Genomic DNA, 22,253 nt, shown 5'->3' with positions numbered 1-22,253 from the left:
TCTTTATACTTTCTTTAATTTTTGTTGCAAGTGAGACCTTGTGATTATCCAGACATTAAACATGGAGGACTATATTATGAGAGCATGCGTAGACCATACTTTCCAGTACCTGTAGGAAAATATTTCTCCTATTACTGTGATGAACCTTTTGAGACTCCTTCAGGAAGTTACTGGGATTACATTCATTGCACACAAGATGGGTGGTCACCAGCAGTACCATGCCTCAGTAAGTAAACCTCTAAACTGCTATACATGTATAAAACTTTCAAAGATCGAAGAGAGGAGGGCACTTAAGTGATTACACTTGTCTTATGTAACAGAAATAGGGCCAAGAAAAGAGTTGTTCAAGCAAAATGACCAAAATAGTTCTTTCCTATTATGAGGATTTCTTCTTGAAAATCACAGGAGAAATAAATATAGGGACTTGATGAGAATATCTATGTAATTTATACATCTTTTAATTACAAAAACTAAAGATAAGTAATATTGAATATTGATATTTCTTTTTGTACAAACCTTTGTTAGTCACTTCAGTTCGTCTTCAGTTATACATTATTTTTGGATGTTTTTGCAATCTTATTTAAATATTGTAAAAATAATTTTCATATGCTATTTTGAGCAAATTTATGCTTCTCCTTTATTTATTTATCATTGTTATGGTCCTCAGGAAAATGTTATTTTCCTTATTTGGAAAATGGATATAATGAATATAATAGAAGAAAGTTTGTACAGGGTAACGCTGTAGAAGTTGCCTGCCATCCTGGCTACAGTCTTCCAAAAGAGCAGACCACAGTTACATGTACAGAGAATGGCTGGTCTCCTAATCCCAGATGCATCCGTGTCAGTAAGTACACTGCTCTGAGATCCCAGCATGTTCATGTCTTTCTAAATAACATAGATGACATTCTAAGACTCATCTATATTAACTGTGGCAAAATGTTTATGTCAACTTGTTTTGCCAGCAGACCTATTTCATTTTTGGTTTTTCAATTGTGTATAAATAAATATACAAATTTCTTGATAAGTACATAGTAAAATAAATTATCCTATTAATGGGCATTAGTCAAGAATACAGTAAAATAATTTGAACACAATACTTGTTGGTTAAATTAAGTCATAATGAAGCGGCATCACTGTCTGAGTAAATACCCGAGGTTCATTATCTCACACCAAGAAAATTAAGGGCATGGACACACACACGGAGTGAGTTTAGGGGCACAGGTTTAATAGGCAAAGGAAAGAGAAAGGACAGCTTCCTCTCTCGTGAGAGAGAACGCACCTGAAAGTGAATCCCTGCCCCCGGTGGGGTGCACTGGATTTTATAAACAGCCTTGAGGAAACAGTGTCTGATTTAAATAGGGCCCAAAGATTGGTTAGACCAGGAGTGATATTTACATAATATGCGGGGAAGCTGGCCGCCACACCCTAATGTTATTAAGCAAATGGGATCTTTGCCTGGCCAGCGTCGTGTTGCCTTCTCCTTACTGTACACGTGGCTGGCAAAGAGAAGGGAAGATGCAGCTGCCATATGAACATGCCTAGTCCCAGGTAGCCTTTTCCTATTGGCACAACTGCTGGCATTCACCTTGCAAGCTTCCAGCTTGCGTGTCTATGTTTGCAGTTCAATTTTATAGGCTCCTCTTATTAGAAAGAAAATGATTTGGGGGATGCTTTTCATTAGAAGGAAAAATCTTACCATTGACAACTGTACCCTCATTATCTGCCTAAACAATTTTTTCTTAACTCTTATATCAATATTAATATGTACATTGGAATCAATCATTTGACTCAAAGTAATTATACAATTTTATTTTAAAATAGGAAGTAAATACAGTGATAGCCAAAAATTCATATATTCAAGCAGTGATATGACATTTTTACAGTAAAGCTATTTGACTTTCTCTAGTATATGTAAGTACAAATGGGTATTCTGGGATATTGTGCATATTCTACTCTTAGAAGGTTTCCTACAGTGTTTATTCTAATATACATTTATATCAACAGTTCCTTCTTTTTTTACATGTTGTTAATGATTGGTGATGTCACATTTTAATATTTACAAATTGAGTGACTATGAAATGTTATAGTACTGTACTGTAAATTTGCATTTCTTTCTTTTTTTTAATTATACTTTAAGTTCTAGGGTACATGTGCACAACGTGCAGGTTTGTTCATATATATACATGTGCCATGATGGTGTGCTGCACCCATTAACTCATCATTTACTTTAGGCATATCTCCTAATGCTATCGCTCCCCCCGACCCCCTCCCCACAATAGGACCCCGTGTGTGATGTTCCCCTTCCTGTGTCCAAGTGATCTCATTGTTCAATTCCCACCTATGAGTGAGAACATGCGGTATTTGGTTTTCTGTTCTTGTGATAGTTTGCTGAGAATGATGGTTTCCAGCTGCATCCATGTCCCTACAAAGGGCAAAAACTCATCCTTTTTTATGGCTGCATATTATTCCATGGTGTATATGTGCCACATTTTCTTAATTCAGTCTCTCACTGATGGACATTTGGGTTGATTCCAAGTCTTTGCTATTGTGAATAGTGCCACAATAAACATAAGTGTGCATGTGTCTTTATAGCACCATGACTTATAATCCTTTGGGTATATCCCCAGTAATGGGATGGCTGGGTCAAATGTTATTTCTAGTTCTAGATCCTTGAGGAATTGCCACACTGTTTTCCACAATGGTTGAACTAGTTTACAGTCCCACCAACAGTGTAAAAGTTCCTATTTCTCCACATCCTCTCCAGCACCTGTTGTTTCCTGACTTTTTAATGATTGCCATTCTAACTGGTGTGAGATGGAATCTCATTGTGGTTTTGATTTGCATTTCTCTGATGGTGAGTGATGATGAGCATTTTTTTCACGTGTCTGTTGGCTGTATGAATGTTTTCTTTTGAGAAGTGTCTGTTCATAACCTTTGCCCACTTTTTGATGGGCTTGTTTGTTTTTTTCTTGTAAATTTGATTGAGTTCTTTATAGGTTCTGGATATTAGCCCTTTGTCAGATGAGTAGATTGCAAATATTTTCTCCCATTCTGTAGGTTGCCTCTTCACTGTGATGGTAGTTTCTTTTGCTGTGAAGAAGCTCTTTAGTTTAATTAGATACCATTTGTAGATTTTAGCTTTTGTTGCCATTGCTTTTGGTGTTTTAGACTTGAAGTACTTGCCCATGCCGATATCCTGAATGGTATTCCCCAGGTTTTCTTCTAGGGTTTTTATGGTTTTAGGTCTAACATTTAAGTCTCTAATCCATCTTGAATTAATTTTTGTATAAGGAGTAAGGAAAGGATCCAGTTTCAGCTTTCTACTTATGGCTAGCCAATTTTCCCAGCACCATTTATTAAATAGGGAATCTTTTCCCCATTTCTTGTTTTTTTCAGGTTTGTCAAAGATCAGATGGCTGTAGATGTGTGGTACTATTTCTGAGGGCTCTGTTCTGTTCCATTGGTCTATATCTCTGTTTTGGTACCAGTACCATGCTGTTTTGGTTACTGTAGCCTTGTAGTATAGTTTGAAGTCAGGTAGCATGATGCCTCCAGCTTTGTTCTTTTGGCTTAGGAGTATGTTGGCAATGCAGGCTCTCTTTTGGTTCCATATGAACTTTAAAGCATTTTTTTCCAATTCTGTGAAGAAAGTCATTGGTAGCTTGATGGGGATGGCGTTGAATCTATAAATAACCTTGGACAGTATGGCCATTTTCACAATATTGATTTTTCCTATCCATAAGCATGATATGTTCTTCCATTTGTTTGTGTCCTTTTTTATTTCACTGAGCAGTGGTTTGTAGTTCTCCTTGAAGAGGTCCTTTACATCCCTTGTAAGTTGGATTCCTAGGTATTTTATTCTCTTTGAAGCTATTATGAATCAGAGTTCACTCATGATTTGGCTCTCTGTTTGTCTGTTACTGGTGTATAAGAATGCTTGTGATTTTTGCACCTTGATTTTGTGTCCTCAGACTTTGCTGAAGTTGCTTACCAGCTTAAGGAGATTTTGGGTTGACACAATGGGGTTTTCTAAATATACAATCATGTCATCTGCAAACAGGGACAATTTGACTTCTTCTTTTCCTAACTGAAAACCCTTGATTTCTTTCTCTTGCCTCATTGTCCTAGCCAGAACTTCCAACACTATGTAGAATAGGAGTGGTGAGAGAGAACATCCCTGTCTTGTGCCAGTTTTCAAAGGGAATGCTTCCAGTTTTTGCCCATTCAGTATGATATTGACTGTAGGTTTGTCATAAATAGCTCTTATTATTTTGAGATGCATTCCATCAATACCAAATTTATTGAGAGTTTTTAACATGAAGGGCTGCTGAATTTTGTCCAAGGCCTTTTCTGCATCCATTGAGATAATCATGTGGTTCTTCTCTTTGGTTCTGCTGATATGCTAGATTATGTTTATTGATTTGCATATGTTGAACCAGCCTTGCATCCCAGGGATGAAGCCCACTTGGTCATGGTGCATAAGCTTTTTGATGTGCTGCTGGATTCGGTTTGCCAGCATTTTATTGTGGATTTTTGCATCGATGTTCATCAGGGATATTGTTCTAAAATTCTCTTTTTTGGTTGTACCTCTGTCAGGCTTTGGTATCAGGATGATGTTGGCCTCATAAAATGAGTTAGGGAGGATTCCCTCTTGTTCTATTGATTGGAAGAGTTTCAGAAGGAATGGTACCAACTCCTCCTTGTACCTCTGGTAGAATTCAGCTGTGAATCCATCTGGTCCTGGACTTTTTTTGGTTGGTAGGCTATTAATTATTGCCTCAATTTCAGAACCTGCTCTTGGTCAATTCAGGGATTCAACTTCTTCCTGGTTTAGTCTTGGGAGAGTGTAAGTGTCCAGGAAATTATCCATTTCTTCTAGGTTTTCTAGTTTATTTGCATAGAGGCAGTTATTGTATTCTCTGATGGTAGTTTGTATTTCTGTGGGGTCGGTGATGATATCCCCTTTATCAGTTTTTATTGTGTCTATTTGATTCTTCTCTCTTTTCTTCTTTATTAGTCTTGATAGCGGTCTATCAATTTTGTTGATCTTTTCAAAACACCAATTCCTGGATTCATTGATTTTTTGGAAGGTTTCTTGTGTCTCTATCTCCTTCAGTTCTGCTCTGATCTTAGTTATTTCTTGCCTTCTGCTAGCTTTTGACTGTGTTTGCTCTTGCTTCTCTAGTTCTTTTAATTGTGATGTTAGGGTGTCAATTTTAGATCTTTCCAGCTTTCTCTTGTGGGCATTTAGTGCTATAAATTTCCCTCTACACACTGCTTTAAATGTGTCCCAGAGATTCTAGTATGTTGTATCTTTGTTCTCATTGGTTTCAAAGAACATCTTTATTTCTGCCTTCATTTCGTTATGTACCCAGTAGTCATTCAGAAGCAGGTTGTTCAGTTTTCATGTCTTTGAGAGGTTTTGATTGAGTTTCTTAGTCATGAGTTATAGTTTAATTGCACTGTGTTCTGAGAGACGGTTTGTTATAATTTCTGTTCTTTTACTTTTTGTGAGGAGTGCTTTACTTCCAACTATGTGGTCAATTTTGGATTAAGTGATATGTGGTGCTGAGAAGAATGCATATTGTGTTGATTTCGGGTGGAGATTTCTGTAGATGTCTATTAGGTCTGCTTGGTGCAGAGTTGAGTTCAATTCCTGAATATCCTTTTAACTTTCTGTCTCGTTGATCTGTCTAATGTTGACAGTGGGGTGTTAAAGTCTCCCATTATTATTGTATGGGAGTCTAAGTCTCTTTGTAAGTCTCTAAGGACTTGCTTTATGAATATGGGTGCCCTGTATTGAGTGCAGATATATTTAGGATAGTTAGCTCTTCCTGATGAATTGATCCCTTTACCATTATGTAATGGCCTTTTTTGTCACTTTTGATCTTTGATGGTTTAAAGTCTGTTTTATCAGAGACTAGGATTGCAACCCCTGCTTTTTTTTGGTTTTCCATTTGCTTGGTAGATCTTCCTCCATCCCTTTGTTTTGAGCCTATGTGTGTCTCTGCGTGTGAGATGGGTCTCTTCAATACAGCAAACTGATGGGTCTTGACTCTTTATCGAATTTGCCAGTCTGTGTCTTTCAATTGGACCATTTACTCCATTTACGTTTAAGGTTAATATTGTTATGTGTGAACTTGATCCTGTCATCATGGTATTAGCTGGTTATTTTGCTCATTAGTTGATGCAGTTTCTTCCTAGCATCGATGGACTTTACATTTTGACATGTTTTTGCAATGGCTGGTACTTGTTGTTCCTTTCTATGTTTAGTGCTTCCTTCAGGATCTCTTGTAGGGCAGGCCTGGTGGTGACAAAATCTCTAAACATTTGCTTCTCTGTAAAGGATTTTATTTCTCCTTCACTTATGAAACTTAGTTTGGCTGGATATGAAATTCTGGGTTGAAAATTCTTTTCTTTAAGATTGTTGAATATTGGCCCCCACTCTCTTCTGGCTTGGAGAGTTTCTGCTGAGAGATCTGCTGCTAGTCTGATGTGCTTTCCTTTGTGTGTAACCAACCTTTTTCTCTGGCTGCCCTTAACATTTTTTCTTCATTTCAACTCTTGTGAATCTGACAGTTATGTGTCTTGGAGTTGCTCTTCTCGAGAAGTATCTTTGTGGCATTCTCTGTATTTCCTGAATTTGAATGTTGGCCTGCCTTACTAAGTTGGGGAAATTCTCCTGGATGATATCCTGCAGAGTGTTTTCCAACTTGGTTCCATTTTCCCCGTCACTTTCAGGCACACCAATCAGATGTAGATTTGGTCTTTTCACATAATCCCATATTTCTTGGAGGCGTTTTTCATTTCTTTTTACTGTTTTTTCTCCACACTTCTCGCTTCATTTCATTCATTTGATCTTCAATTGCTGATACTCTTTCTTCCAGTTGATCGAGTTGGTTACTGAAGCCTGTGTATTTGTCACATATTTCTCGTATTATGGTTTTCATCTCTGTCAGTTATTTTAAGGTCTTCTCTGCATTGATTATTCTAGTTATCATTTCATCTATTCTTTTTTCAAGGTTTTTAGTTTCTTTGTGCTCGTTACATAGTTCCTCCTTTAGCTCTGAGAAGTTTGAATGACTGAAGCCTTCTTCTCTCAACTCGTGAAAGTCATTCTCCATCCAGCTTTTTTCCGTTGCTGGCGATGAACTGCATTCCTTTGGAGGGGGAGATGCACTCTGATTTTTTGAATTTCCAGCTTTTCTGCACTGCTTTTCCCCTATCTTTGTGGTTTTATCTGCCTTTGGTCTTTGATGTTGGTGACATACTGATGGGGTTTTGGTGTGGGTGTCCTTTCTGTTTGTTAGTTTTCCTTTTAACAGTCAGGACCCCCAGCTGCAGGTCTGTTGGAGTTTTCTCGAGGTCCACTCCAGACCCTGTTTGCCTGGGTATCAGCAGTGGAGGCTGCACAAGATAGAATATTGCTGAACAGCGAGTGTTGCTGTCTGATTCTTGCTCTGGAAGCTTCGTCTCAGGGGTGTACCCCACCGTGTGAGTTGTCAGTCTGCACCTAGTGGGGGATATCTCCTAGTTAGGCTACTCAGGGGTCAGGGACCCACTTGAGCAGGCAGTCTTTCCATTTTCAGATCTCCACTTCCATGCTGGGAGATCCACTGCTGTCTTCAAAACTATCAGACAAGGGCATTTACCTCTGCTGAGGTTTCTGCTGCTTTTTGTTTAGCTATGCCCTGTCCCCAGAGGAGGAGTCTAGGGGGCAGGCCGGCCTCCTTGAGATGCAGTGGATTCCACCCAATTCGAGCTTCCCGGTGGCTTTGTTTACCCACTTAAGCCTCAGCAATGGTGGGCGCCCCTCCCCCAGCCTTGCTGCCACCTTGCAGTTAGATCTCAGATTGCTCTGCTAGCAATGAGGGAGGCTCCATGGTCGTGGGACCCTCCTGGCCAGGTGTGGGATATAATCTCCTGGTGTGCCGTTTGCTAAGACCCTTGGTAAAGTACAGTATTAGAGTGGAAGTTACCCGATTTTCCAGGTGTTGTCTGTCTCAGTTTCCCTTGGCTAGGAAAAGAGATTTCGTTCCCCCTTGCACTCCCCAAGTGAGGTGATGCATTGCCCTGCTTCAGCTCTCGCTGATCGGGCTGCACCAGCTGACCAGCACAGATTGTCCAGCACTCCCCAGTGAGATGAACCCGGTACCTCAGTTGAAAATGCAGAAATCACCTGTCTTCTGTGTCCCTCATGCTGGGAGCTGGAGGCTGGAGCTGTTCCTATTCGGCCATCTTGGGCGTGCCCCCAAATTTGCATTTCTTTTACCACCAACTGGGTTTAGAATATATATTCACAGTTTACTTGGTATTTAATGATTCTAATCTTTGGAAATGCAGTTTGATTTTTTTTTTATTTACCTTTTTGGGAGTTTTGGTATTATTAGTTGGAATCATCTTAATAATTCTGAATATAAAATCTCTTTTAATTATATGTAATGCAAATGCATTCTCTTTGTGGCTAGTACTTTTCTTTCCTTTTTTATGCATTATGAACATAAGTTGCTCATTTTACTACATAATAGTCAATCTTTTTTCATGATGAATGTTTTTTGTTTCTATTTAAAGGAATATTTCAAAAACACAGAGCCACTATACTATTCTTTATTCTAAAAGTTTATATGTTATCTTTTTTCAAATTTTAAAAATATTTTGTGTTGATTTTATTCATGATAATGGCTGTATTTCATTTCTAAATAAAATATGGTAAACTCAACATTTCCCTAACAATTTTTGTAGTACCTTTCTCATACAGTATATTTTTTATTGTATATTTTGTACATTGTGCATGTATATACACACACAATGACTATTATTCTGAATATTCTCCACTATTAGTAAATAATTTTTAAACCAGCATTGCAGTAACCCTCTGTTGAATTTTATTTATTTATTTTATTTTTTGTCAGAATCTCACTCTGTCAACCAGGCTGGAGTGCAATGTCACAATTCCGCCTTGCTGCAACCTCCACTTCCTGAATTTTAATTAAGATAGGTTTTTAATAAGTATGGATATGACTTTTCACTCTAATAATGACCTTTCACCCAAATATTTTTGCTTCATCAGTTTTTTTGTGTGTCTCATCATTCAGTGTCAGATGATACCATTGCTTTCATTTTTTCTTCATAGATTAATTGAGGCTAATAATATGCCTTGATAAGATATGCAATTTCTCCTGATATTGAACAACTCAATCAAGATTTATGCTTCTTGCTTTGGTTTTGGAGCTGATTGTAGAGTCAACTACTCTTTCTTTCTCTCTTTCTTTCTTTCTTTCTTTCTTCTTTTTTTCTTTCTTCTTTCTTTCTTCTTTCTTTCTCTTTCTCCCTTCCTTCCTTCATTTCTTTTCTTTCTTTCTTTCTTTTTCTTTCCTTCTCTTTCTTTTACTCTCTTTCTTTTTTCTTTCTTCCTTTCTTTGTTTACCTTTCTCTTTGTTTTTCTTTTTTCTCTTTCTTTATCTCCTTTCTTTCTTTTTCTCTTTTTTCTCTTCCTTTCTCTCTCTCTTTCTTTCTTTCTTTCTTTCTTTCTTTCTTTCTTTCTTTCTTTCTTTCTTTCTTTCTTTCTTTCTTTCTTCCCTTCCTTCCTTCCCTCCTTCCTTCCTTCCTTCCTTCCTCCCTCTTCTCCCTCCCTCCCTCCCTCCCTCCCTCCCTCCCTTCCTTCCTTCCTTCCTTCCTTCCTTCCTTCCTTCCTTCCTTCCTTCCTTCCTTCCTTCTGTCCCAAGTTTTTCTGGCTCAAGTTATTCTTAAGAATGTTTCTATTTTACTCTTCATGCTAGACCCTGTACTTTAGTCAGGTTGTTTAGCTGCTTTACAGTGGTCACATAATTAACAAGTCCTAACTTCATCTTCAGATTGAGATATCAACATTATATTTTCAATGGACAGTCAATTGTCAGTGAATCACAGTACTTTTCAATTTAATAAAATCTAAATTCCTCATAACCATGTTGTGAAAATATGCAGAAAAAAATTTGGCTGGGCGTGGTGGCTCACGTCTGTAATCCCAACACTTTGGGAGGCCAAGGCGGGTGGATCATGAGGTCAGAAGATCGAGACCATCCTTGCAAACTTGGTGAAACCCTGTCTCTACTAAAAATACAAAAAAAATTAGCCAGGTGTGGTGGTGGGCGCCTGTAGTCCCAGCTTCTCGGGAGGCTGAGGCAGGAGAATGGCATGAACCCGGGAGGTGGCGGAGCTTTCAGTGAGCGGAGATCGTGCCACTGCACTCCAGCCTGGGTGACAGAGCGAGACTCTATCTCAAAAAAAAAAAAAAAAAAAAGAAAAAAATAATTAAATATACTTGTGTGAGTACAGTAGACATATATGGGGGTGTATCCTGTATGAGTGCAAACTGGCTGCAGTTTCCTTTAAAATAGTCATTTAAAGAAAAGAATTGCCAGATAAATCACAGAATATAAATTTCTCTTGACTTGTAAAACTTGAATTACTAGTGCCATCTGAATGATTCTTCTGAAGGTAGATAGAGTAGTCTCTCCTTACGTGTGAAAGAAAAAGGCTGCATTAGTCCCTCTTATTCATGTGGGATATGTTCCAGGCTCCCCAGTAGATTCTTGAAATGATTAATAGTGTAAAACCCAAATAGACTATGTTTTTCCACCTGATAACTTGGAAGACTACTAAGTAACTAACAGGCAGGTGGTATAAACTATGGATACACTAGACAAGAAAGGATTCATGCTCTGGGGAGAATGGAGCTGAATGGCATAGGATTTTGTCACACTACCCAGAACACCTTTTTTTATTGCTAAGTATTATTCCATTGTATCATGTATCATGGTCTGTTAATCCATTCACTTGTTGAAGGCCATTTGCATTGTTTTTGGCATTTGTGAATCATGCTGGTAAGAAAAATATTCATCTACAGTTTTTATATAAACACAAATTTATTCAACATGGATACACACCTAGGAGTGGGTTTGTTGGGTAAATGGTGTGTGTGTGTGTGTGTTTTCTTATTATTATACTTTAAGTTCTGGGATACATGTGCAGAATGTGCGGTTTGTTACATGTGCCATGGTGTTTTGCTGCACCCATCAACCCGTCATTTGGGTTGTAAACATCACATGTATTAGCTATTTGTCCTAATGCTATTTTTTCCTCTTTCCCCCCACACCCCAACAAGCCCTGGTGTGTGATATTCCCCTCCCTGTGTCCACGGGTTTTCATTGATCAACTCCTACTTATGAGTGAGAATATGTGGTGTTTTGTTTTCTGTTCCTGTGTTAGTTTGCTGAGGATAATGGTTTGCAGCTTCATCCCTGTCCCTGCAAAGGACACTAACTCATTCAATTTATGGCTGCATAGTATTCCATGGTGTATATGTGCCACATTTTCTTTATCCAATCTATCATTGATGGGCATTTGGGTTGGTTCCAAGTCTTTGTTACTGTAAATAATGCTGTGATAAACATAGGTTTGCACATGTCTTTATAGTAGAATGATTTATAATCCTTTCGGTATATACCCAGTAATGGGATTGCTGGGTCAAATGGTATTTCTGGTTCTAGATCCTTGACGAGTTGCCACACTGTCTTCCACTATGGTTGAAGTAATTTGCACTCCCACCAACAGAGTAAAAGTGCTCCTATTTCTCCACATCCTCACCAGCACCTGTTGTTTCCAGACGTTTTAATGATTGGCATTCTAACTGGCATGAATTGGTTTCTCATTGTGGTTTTGATTTGCATTTCTCTAATGACCAGTGATGATGAGCTTGTTTTCATGTGTTTGTTGACTGCATAAATGTCTTGTTTTGAGAAGGGTCTGTTCATATCCTCTGCCTACTTTTTGATGGGGTTGTTTGTTTTTCTCTTATAAATTTGTTTAAGTTCTTTGTAGATTGTTGATATTAGACCTCTGTCAGATGGATAGATTGCAAAAATTTTCTCCCATTCTGTAGACTGCCTGTTCACTTTGATGATAGTTTATTTTGCTGTGGAGAAGCTCTTTAGTTTAACTAGATCCCATTTATCAATTTTGGCTTTTGTTCCCATAGCTTTTGGTATTTCAGTCATGAAGTCTTTGCCCATGCCTATGTCCTGAATAGTACTGCCTAGGTTTTCTTCTAGGGTTTTTATGGTTTTAGGTCTTACATTTAAGCCTGTAATCCATCATGAGTTAATTTTTGTATTAGGTGTAAGGGAAGGATCCAGTTTCAGTTTTCTGCATATGGCTAGCCAATTTTCCCTGTACCATTTATTCAATAGAGAATCTTTTCCCTATTGCATGTTTTTGTCAGGTTTGTTGAAGAGCAGATGGTTGTAGATGTGTGGTGTTATTTCTGAGGCCTCTGTTCTGTTCCATTGGTCTGTATATCTGTTTTGGTACAAGTACCATGTTATTTTGATTACTGTAGTCTTTTTTTTTTTTTTTTTTTTTGAGACGGAGTCTCGCTGTGTCACCCAGGCTGGAGTGCAGTGGCCGGATCTCAGCTCACTGCAAGCTCTGCCTCCCGGGTTTTTACGCCATTCTCCGGCCTCAACCTCCCGAGTAGCCGGGACTACAGGCGCCCGCCACCTCGCCCGGCTAGTTTTTTTTTTTTTTTGTATTTTTTTTAGTAGAGACGGGGTTTCACCGTGTTAGCCAGGATAGTCTTGAACTCCTGACCTCGTGATCCGCCCGTCTCGGCCTCCCAAAGTGCTGGGATTACAGGCTTGAGCCACCGCGCCCGGCCTTGATTACTGTAGTCTTGTAGTATAGTTTGAAATCAGGTAGCTTGATCCCTCAGCTTTGTGCTTTTTGATTAGGATTTTCTTGGCTATATGGGACCGTTTTTTGACTTCATATGAAGTTTAAAGTAGTTTTCTTAGTTCTGTGAAGAAAGATAATGATAGCTAGATGGGAATAGCATTGAATGTATCAACTACTTTGGGCAATATGACCATTTTCACAATATTGATTCTTCCTATCCATGAGGATGGAAGGTTTTTCTATTTATTTGGGCCCTCTCTTATTTCCTTGAGAAGTGGTTTGTAGTTCTCCTTGAAGAGGTCTTTCACATCCGTTGTAAGTTGTATTTCTAGGTTTTTGTTTGTTTGTTTGTTTCAATTGTGAATGGTAGTTCGCTTATGATTTGGCTTTCTGATTGTCTATTATTGGTGTATAGGAATGCTTGTGATTTTTGCACATTGATTTTGTATCCTGAGACTTTCCTGAAGTTACTTATCAGCTCAAGGAGTTTCTGGGCTGGGACGATGGGGATTTCTAAATATACCATCATGTCATCTGCAAACAGAGACAACTTGACTTCCTCTTCCTATTTGAATACCTTTTCTTTCTTTCTCTTGCCTAATTGCATGGTCCAGAACTTCCAATACTATGTCAATAATAGACAGATTGACGAAACAGAAAATTAATAAGGATATTCCAGATTTGAACTCAACTCTGGACCAAGCAGACCTAATAGACATCTACAGAACTCTCCAACACAAGTCAACAGAATATACATTCTTCTTAGCACCACATAGCACTTATTCTAAAATCGATCACATAATTGGAAGTAAAACATTCCTCAGCAAATGCAAAAGAACAAAAATCTTAACAAACAGTCTCTCAGACCGCAGTACAATCAGATTAGAAATCAGGATTAAGAAACTCATTCAAAACTACACAACTACATGGAAACTGAACAACCTGCTACTGAATGACCACTGGGTAAATAATGGAAATACTGCAGAAGTAAATAAGTTCCTTGAGACCAACGAGAAGACAGACACAACATACCAGAATATCTGAGACACAGCTAAAGCAGTGTTTAGGGGAAAATTTATAGCACTAAATGCCCATATCAGAAAGTGGGAAAGATCTAAAATCAACACCCTAACACCTCAATTAAAAGAATTAGAGAAGCAAGAGCAAATAAATTCAAAAGCTAGCAGAAGACAAGAAATAACTGAGATCAGAGCAGACCTGAGGGAGATAGAGACACGAAAAACCCTTCAAAAAATCAATGCATCCAGAAGCTGGTTTTTTGAAAAGATTAATAAAGTACACTACTAGCCATACTAATAAAGAAGAAAAGAGAGAAGAATCAAATAGACATAATAAAACTGATAAAGAGGGTATCCCCACTGATCCCAGTGAAATACAAACTACCATCAGAGAATACTATAAACACCTCTACACAAATAAACTATCAAATCTGTAAGAAATGGAAAAATTCCTGGACACATACACACTCCCAACACTAAAGCAGAAAGAAGTTGAAACACTGAATAGACCAAACACAAGTTCTGAAATTGAGGCAGTAATTAATAGCCTACCAACCAAAAATAGCCCAGGACCAGATGGATTCACAGCCAAATTCTACCAGAGGTACAAAGAGGAGTTGGTACCATTCCTTTGGAAATTATTTCAAACAATAGAAAAAGGACTCCTCCTTAACTCATTTTATGAGGACAACATCATCCTGATATCAAAACCTGGCAGAGACACAAGAGAAAAAGAAAATTTCAGTCTAATATCCCTGATGAACATCGATGCGAAAATCCTCAATAAAATACTGGCAAAGTGAATCTAGCAGCGTATCAAAAAACTTATTCACCATGAGCAAGTTGGCATTATCTCTGTGATGCAAGGCTGTTTCAGCGTACACAAATCAATAAATGTAATCCATCTCATAAACAGAACCCATGACAAAAAAAACCCCACATAATTATCTCAATAGATGCAGAAAAGGCCTTCAATAAAATTCAACATCCTTCATGGTAAAAACACTCGATAAACAAAGTATTGATGGAACATATCTCAAAATAATAAGGGCTATATTTTAGAAACCCACAGCAAATATCATACTAAATATGTGGGTTTATTTTTATAAAAAATAGACAAACTGTTTTCCTGAGTGATCATATGTTCTACCTTCACATACTCAGTGTATGCGAATTCCAATTGTTTCTCAACCTTGCCAGCCTTTGAGATAGTGGGTTTTTTTCCATTAAATTATCTATTCTAATACGTGTGTGATAGTATTGCATTCCCTAGTGACTAATGCTGCTTAGCGTCTTCTATGTACTTATTTTACCATCTATGTACCCCCTTTGGTGAACACTGTCTAAATTTTGCCCACTTTTCATTGAGTTGTTTCTTCCATCACTGAATTTTGAGACTACATAATATATTGTGACTACAAGTCCTTCAATGAATAAATATTCTGCAAATATTTTTCTTGCATCTGTAGCTTTACTTTTCTTTCCCCTAACTGTTCCTTTCAATGAGCAAATATATGTAATTTTGATGTTATCAAATTTTTCATTTATAGATTATGCTCTTTGTGTCACCTAAAATTTCCTTGCCTAAACCAGAGACATATTCAGTTCTAGAAGTTAACATTTTACACTTAGCTATATGACCAATTTTGAGTTAATTTTTGTACGAGGTATGAAGAATATGTAGAGGGTTATTATTTTGCATTTGGTGCCTTACTGTTCCAGTATCACTTGTTGAAAAGACTATGTTTTGTTTATTGAATTGTCATTGCTCCTTTTTTAAATTGAAAACATCCTCAAAAAAGTCTTGTAAAAACAGTTAAGGAAGAAAAAGTAAAATTCAACTAGGTTTGTAGGAAAATCAATGGTAATCATTAGGCCAGCTTTCCATTGACCCACTTCCTTATAGTTGGTCACTGATTACTAATCTAGGATAACATAATCTTTGTCACTAGAATCTTTGTTCTCTTTCTGTTCTTTAGATAAAACATAAAACACTAAGAGATGCCAATCTTTCCACTTGAATTTATCCTTTAGGTTCTTCATACTAACAAAACTACTGATGCCAGCCCTTCTGAAATGCTTGGCAAGAAACTCAACTTAGGGAAGAATGTAGTTTCCATATCCTAATGATTTCAGCCGCCTTGCCCAAATCAATTGATGACCTCAATTTTCCAGCCACTCCCCCTTCAAAGATCTCTTGCCCAGAAACCTTCAGTGAAATGAGTTTGAGTCTTGAGAATTCTTCTCATGTCCTTTTTCAGTGATCTTGCAATTAGTAAACTATTTCTCTGTTGCAAACCCCACTATCTCGGTGTATTGTTCTGTTGCTGCACAGCAGGCATACAAACCTTACAATCTTGTAAAAATTCATGGCAAGCAACTGGGCATGTTGGCTCACACCTATAATCCCAGCACTTTGGGAGGCCACGGAGGGCAAATTACTTGAGGTCAGGAGTTCGAGACCAGGCTGGCCAACATGACAAAACTCTGTCTCTACTAGAAATACAAAAATTGCCCAGGCATGGTGGCCCATGCCTGTAATCCCAGCTAGTTGGGAGACTGAGGCTGGAGAATCACTTGAACCTGGGAGGCAGAGGTTGCAGTGAGCCGAGATTTTGCCACTGCACTTCTTCCTGGGAGACAGAGTGAGACTCTTTCTTAAAAAAAAAAAAAAAAAAAAAAAAAATTCATGGCAAGCCCCCACTGGGACTGACCCAAAGACAAGCCCAAACAGCTGCTTAGTTATGATGAGCTAAGGGCCATTGCTGGGGCCTTCTTTGTTGGCAGGGCAGTGCTGAATTTCAGCACATAACCTTGTCTGCAGCAGAGAAACCATTTCTGGTCTAAGAAGAAGTCTCAGGTGAGTTTTCTCAGAGCAGCTGGCACCCCACTTCCTTCTGTGTGTCTGTTTGTGTGTGTGTGTGTGTGTGTGTGTGTGTGAGTGCGCACGAGTGTGTGTTTCAACTTTAGAGGTCTTGTGGCCTCTTCTGAGGTCTTGTTGAACTCCCTAAGTCTAGGTAGGGATTTATTTGAGGAGATCTCCCTTCAGATGGAAAAAGACTAGAGGGCATTGCTTGGGAGAAATGGTCTTAGATTTTGGAATCTGAAACTTTATATGGAAAGGTCTTTTGTTTGTCTTTGTCTTGTTATATGTTTTTATGTTTGTGGAGGGGATCCCTGAGGAAATTACCAGTGGAAGAAATTACTAACTCAGGAAATTCTTCCTGTTTGGTCAGTCACATTCAGTTAGTCCTGAAGGAGTTGCTAGTGGAATCTCAGCAAGCCTAACTCAGGGTAACCGTCTGCTCTTCATTCTTTCCCAGGGTTCACCCACTGAACTCCTGATCAAAGGCCATCCCTCTCCAGCTTGAGTGGATCAAAGATGACAAGGGCCAATGGAACCAAGTTTGAGCCTTGCCAGGTCAATACTTGGGTCCTGAGTATGGTGACTAGTATCTGTGTTTTGTTACGTCTGTATTATTCCAGCCAGAATGGGAAAAGCTAATTCAGTTCCTCCAGGCAGCCCAATGGGGCTGGTGGCTTTGAGATTATTAAACTCTTTCTCTGCTGCAAACCCCACTGTCTCAGTGTATTGTTCTGTTGCTGTGCAGCAGGCATACAAATCTGACAATCTCATAACTATTTGTGGCAGGTCAGGTAGAGGTCACTCTCCTTGAGGGCATTTACTCACAGCCTAGTGCCCCCTTGCCACTGGGGCAGACCCAGAGACAAGCCCTAGTGACTTCTCAGTTCCGATGAGCTAAGGGCTGTCCCTTAGTTCTCCCCAAGTAACCCACAATGCAACCCTGATGGGCTACAGCTTCCAAAATTGAAAGACCTTTGTCTATTATTCTGTGAAACAAAAAAAGATTATCTTATTTTGTAGCATAGCTTGACTTTAATACCCGCTGGATTTCAGAGAACGGTGGCCCCTGCATGTTTCTCATGCTTACAGTACCATCCTGTAGCTAGATTTGTTTTGTAAGAAGGAAGAGGAATGAGATGAAATCCTCTATGTATAATGTTTTATGTTGCTTTGGAAAAGTAGAACAATGTATAAAAAGGTAAAATCATGATAAAGCAAGAAATTAAAAACTGTTTGGACTGATTTACAAGAAAAAGATGATGATGCTATGGTGGTTCAGTTAAAGGAACCTATGACTTACCCCCCTCCACCTTATGGGGGAGCTGCAGCAGCACTACTGGCACCTCTCCAGAGTCCCTACCACCAAAAAGTCACAAATCCAGGGCAACAGGTATGATCTCTGCTTCTTATACCCAACAGGGTATAAGACACCATTTAGCCAGGGTGTCACTCTGGTTCTGAGAGGCAGTTTCCTCATAACAACTGCTTATAGGAGGTGTTGCTGCCACAGGTCAGCCTATAGGATTTATCCTGGTTTATTCTCTGTTCTCCACTTCCAACCTACTTAATTAGAAAACTAATACGCCTGTTTATTGAGAAGATCTAAAGTTTACAGAAGGAACAGGATTAAAAAAATATATATATATAAAGATCCAAAGTATATGAAGAATCTATTCTCCTCTGTATTTGCCACCCACAACCCTATTTGAGCAGATATTCAAATTTTGCTCAATATTTTGCTGAGTTCAGAGAAGCAAAGTATGGTTTTAGATAAAACTAAGGAAAAGGCTGATCTTATTCACACTCACTCTCCCAGTAATCCAGTAAGGAGAGTGCTCAGATTGCAGTTCCCACCTCTGACCTGGGATGGAATATAAACACTGGAGATAGATTTAACCTCAAACATAATCAAGACTGCATTTTGATCAGCTTCTGGAAAGGAGTGCCCAAGCAAAGCAGCCTCAATAAGATCCAGGAGATCAAACAGAAGCCTAATGAAGGTTGCTTTGGAATTCTTAGAACAAGTCTTTGAAGCTTTCAGGCAATAAATGGATATTGACCCAGAAGCCCCAGAAAATTTAATGATAGCTAACATGATGTTTATCCAACAAAGTGCCCCAGCTATGCAGAGAAAGTTACAAAATGTAGCTGAGGCTTTGGACATGTTTATGTCTCAATTAGTGAAGACTGGTTTTAATGTATTTACTGATCACAAAACATAAGGAATAATGAAGAGGCAAGCTGACTTGTTAGCTGTGACTCTGACCCTAGTAGTCCCTGGACCACAACAAGGGCTGCCATCAGACACTCCATCTATGGTAGAACCACCTGGGCCCCCAAAAGCCAATAAAAAGGCACATCCCATTGCAGGTCCTAAGCAGTGTCCTTACTGCAACAGGGGGGACACTGAAAGGAAAATTGCCCACGCCTTACAAAGCCTAATATTAAACAGAGTCAGCCTTCTGCCCACCGAATGCCTGGGATAGCTGGGGAGCTTGAGAGAGATACTGAAGAAAAAGACCAGAAATAGTGGCATCCGGGGACTTCTCCTGACCCAAACAACACCCTCCATATTTCACATATGGGACTCCAGATCCTGATGATGGTGAGAAATCAGCTTCTGGACTTTCTAGTAGACATGGTGTCTCCTATTTGGTGTTAAATATCTGGTTGTCTAAACTTTCCTCAGAAACTATGAAGGTGACTGAAATCTTGGAAAAATTTCTGATGAGGTCATTCCTCCAAATTTTGAATTGTCAACTAGAGCAAGATCATTTAAAGCAGAGCTTTTTGGCTGTGCGCGGTGGCTCACTTCTGTATTCCCAGCAATTTGAGGCTGAGGTGGGTGGATCGTGAGGTGAGGAGATCGAGACCATCCTGATCGTCTTGGCTAACACAGTGAAATGCCGTCTCTGCTAAAAATACAAGAAATTAACTGGGCATGGTGTTAGGCATTTGTAGTCCCAGCTACTCAGGAGGCTGAGGCAGGAGAATGGAGTGAACCTGGGAGGCAGAGCTTGCAGTGAGCCAAGATCATGCCACTGCACTCTAGCCTGGGAGACAGAGCAAGACTCTGTCTCAAAAAAAAAAAAAGGCAGAGTTTTTCTGTACATCTGCCAATATCCTATCCCTTTGTTGGGGCAAGTCCTTTTTTTTTTTTTTTTTTTGAGACAGAGTCTTGCTCTGTCGCCCAGGCTAGAGTGCAGTGGCACGATCTCGGCTCATTGCAACCTCCGCCTCACGGGCTCAAGCAATTCTGCCTCAGCCTCCCAAGTAGCTGGGATTACAGGGGTATGCCACCATGGCTAGCAAATTTTTGTATTTTTAGTAGAGACAGGGTTTCACCATGTTGGCCTGGCTGGTCTCGAACTCCTGACATCAAGTAATCTGCCTCACTTGGCCTCCCAAAGTACTAGGAGCTGGGATTACAGGTGTGAGCCACCGTCCCCGGCCTGTTGGGGCAAGTACTCTTAATCAAACTAAATGCTAAGATTACTTTTTCTCTGAGGATGATTGGACATCCAGGTGCTTTCAGACCAAGTATGTGTTCTGCAGGCCACATTACTACAACTGGAGATCCATGAAAGTGTCTGCAGCCATGAAGAGATACTCCAAAAGGTTAATCCAGAAGCATGGGCAGATGAGAGGCCAGGGAAAACAAAAACTGCATCTCCAGTACAAGCCAAGTTTTGTGCAGGAGTAGCACTGTCAAATCTAAAGCAGTATTCTTTGAGAGAAAAGGCATAGCAATGCATTTAACCTCTGCTAATAGCCTTCCTGCAATACAGGAGGAATTCCTCATTTCCCATGAAATATACCTGTCTTGCCAGGACAAAGAAATGGGACTGAGGAATATTGGTTTGTACAGGATTTGAGGGCTACTAGCCAAATTTTCAAAACCATTTATCTGGTGATACCCGATGCTTATACATTCTTCATGACTTTAACCAGTGAGTTGTACTTGTGTTCAGTCTTGGATCTGAAGGATGCCTTCATTTGTATTCCCCTGAGTCCAGAGTCCCATATAGTGTTTGTCTTTGAATAGGAAGACTCTGACACCAAAGCTGAATGATGGTATTGTTGGACAGTGCTTCCTCGAGGCTTCAAAACCTCACTAACCATCTGGGGGAAATACATGCTAAGGAGTTTTTGGACCTTCAGTTGAAAAATGAGACTTTGCTTACATATGTTGATGGCATATTAGTAGCCGGCACAACTAAGGCAAATTGACCAGAATACTATACTGATTTTACATTTTTTGTCTGGATGAGGATCCAGAGTATCCAAGAAAAAAGCACAAATCTTGAAACCCTCAGTGACGTATCTTAGGTTTGAACTTCCTCAGGAGCAGAGCAATCTGCTTTTGGACTGGAGAGAAACTCTTGTCAGGGTGGCCAGATTCAGGACATGGCAGCAACTATGAGGGGTTTTTAGGTATGGCTGGATGTTGCCATATTTTATTTTATTATTTTGGGCTGATAGCAAAATGTCCCTATGAAGCCCTAAGACCAGACACTTGACTCCTAGAATGGACTAAGGAATGTCAAAAGGCGTTTCTAGCCATTAAATAAAAATTATTAATGGACCTGACTACTGGGACTGCCTGAACTAAGAAAGCCATTTAATTTGTTCATACATGAGAGAGAAGGGGTGGGTTTAGGAGTACTAACCCAAGACTTGGGAATATCATGAGACCTGTAGCCTACTTTTCAAAAGAGCTGGACATTGTTATGATGGGTTGGACTTCTTGTCTCTGAGCCATTGGCACACTTGTGATCTTCTCCAGGAGGCAGAAGAGTTCACTTTGGGTTAACCTAGCACAGTACACACCCCACACTGTGTATGCTATTTGTTGGAACAGAAGTGGAGCTACTGATTTACTTCTAGAAGAATGAATAGATATCAGGCCATCCTCCTGGATAATCCTAGTGTTACTTTGAGAGCCGTTCCTACTCTAATTCCTGCTAAATAAACCTATACAAGATTGTATATAAATTATTGAGCAAGTGTGTTCTATTCAACCAGACATGACCAAAATTCCCTTTAAAAACCTGGACTTAGAAATATTTACTGAGGAAAGCAGCTTTATGAACCATGGACAACAGAGGCTGAGTATGCTATGGTAACCCTGTGACAGATCCTAGATGCAGAGACACTCCTTCGAGGTTCATCGGCACAGAAGGCAGAACTTAGAATCGTAATCAGGGCATCCCAACTAGGTAAAGACTCCTGAGTCACCGATTACTCTGCTTCCAGGTATTTTTTATTGTTGTCCATGCTTATGGGGCTATTTGGAAAGAAAGGGGACTCTTAACCTTTAATAATTAAAAAAAAAAAAAAATAAGCATGCTAAAGAAATCTTAGCCTGACTAAAGGCAGTCTTGTTACCCAAGAAAGTAGCTATAATACACAACCCTGGACATCAGTGGATGGACAATTTGGTAGCAAGAAAATAAATCACTAGGCAGACCAGGCCACTAAAAGGGTGACCAGAGAAAAAAACGCCCAAAGCTTTGCTAATGCCATTAATCCCTGAAATAAACTTCAGCCTAAAGTCCATACCTATTTGGAAGAAGATCTAAAATCACTCGATTGAGGCTTTGACTCCAATCAAAGAACCCAAACTGAGTAGATATGTAACACAGAAGAAAAGG

The 22,253-nt window shown here is 39.3% G+C and overlaps 1 protein-coding gene across 4 annotated transcripts in view; it reads left to right on the top strand.

Annotated features, from left to right (window-relative positions):
- Positions 1 to 22,253, top strand: part of CFH (complement factor H) — a 113,716-nt gene that overhangs the window by 36,696 nt on the left and 54,767 nt on the right. For 3 of the 4 annotated variants that reach the window (XM_050782512.1, XM_050782513.1, XM_050782514.1), the window contains exons 8-9: positions 32 to 226; positions 668 to 844. In XM_050782512.1, coding sequence (XP_050638469.1) covers positions 32 to 226; positions 668 to 844 — 372 coding nt within the window. Of the gene's footprint in view, positions 1 to 31; positions 227 to 667; positions 845 to 17,056; positions 17,308 to 22,253 lie in introns of those variants that run through there. The other variant, XM_050782515.1, reaches the window with a different exon arrangement.

Source organism: Macaca thibetana, chromosome 1 (assembly GCF_024542745.1).
Source record: "Macaca thibetana thibetana isolate TM-01 chromosome 1, ASM2454274v1, whole genome shotgun sequence".
Taxonomy (NCBI): domain Eukaryota; kingdom Metazoa; phylum Chordata; class Mammalia; order Primates; family Cercopithecidae; genus Macaca; species Macaca thibetana.
Note: the sequence above shows the minus strand (reverse complement) of the source record. Positions and strands in the feature narration are given on the sequence as shown.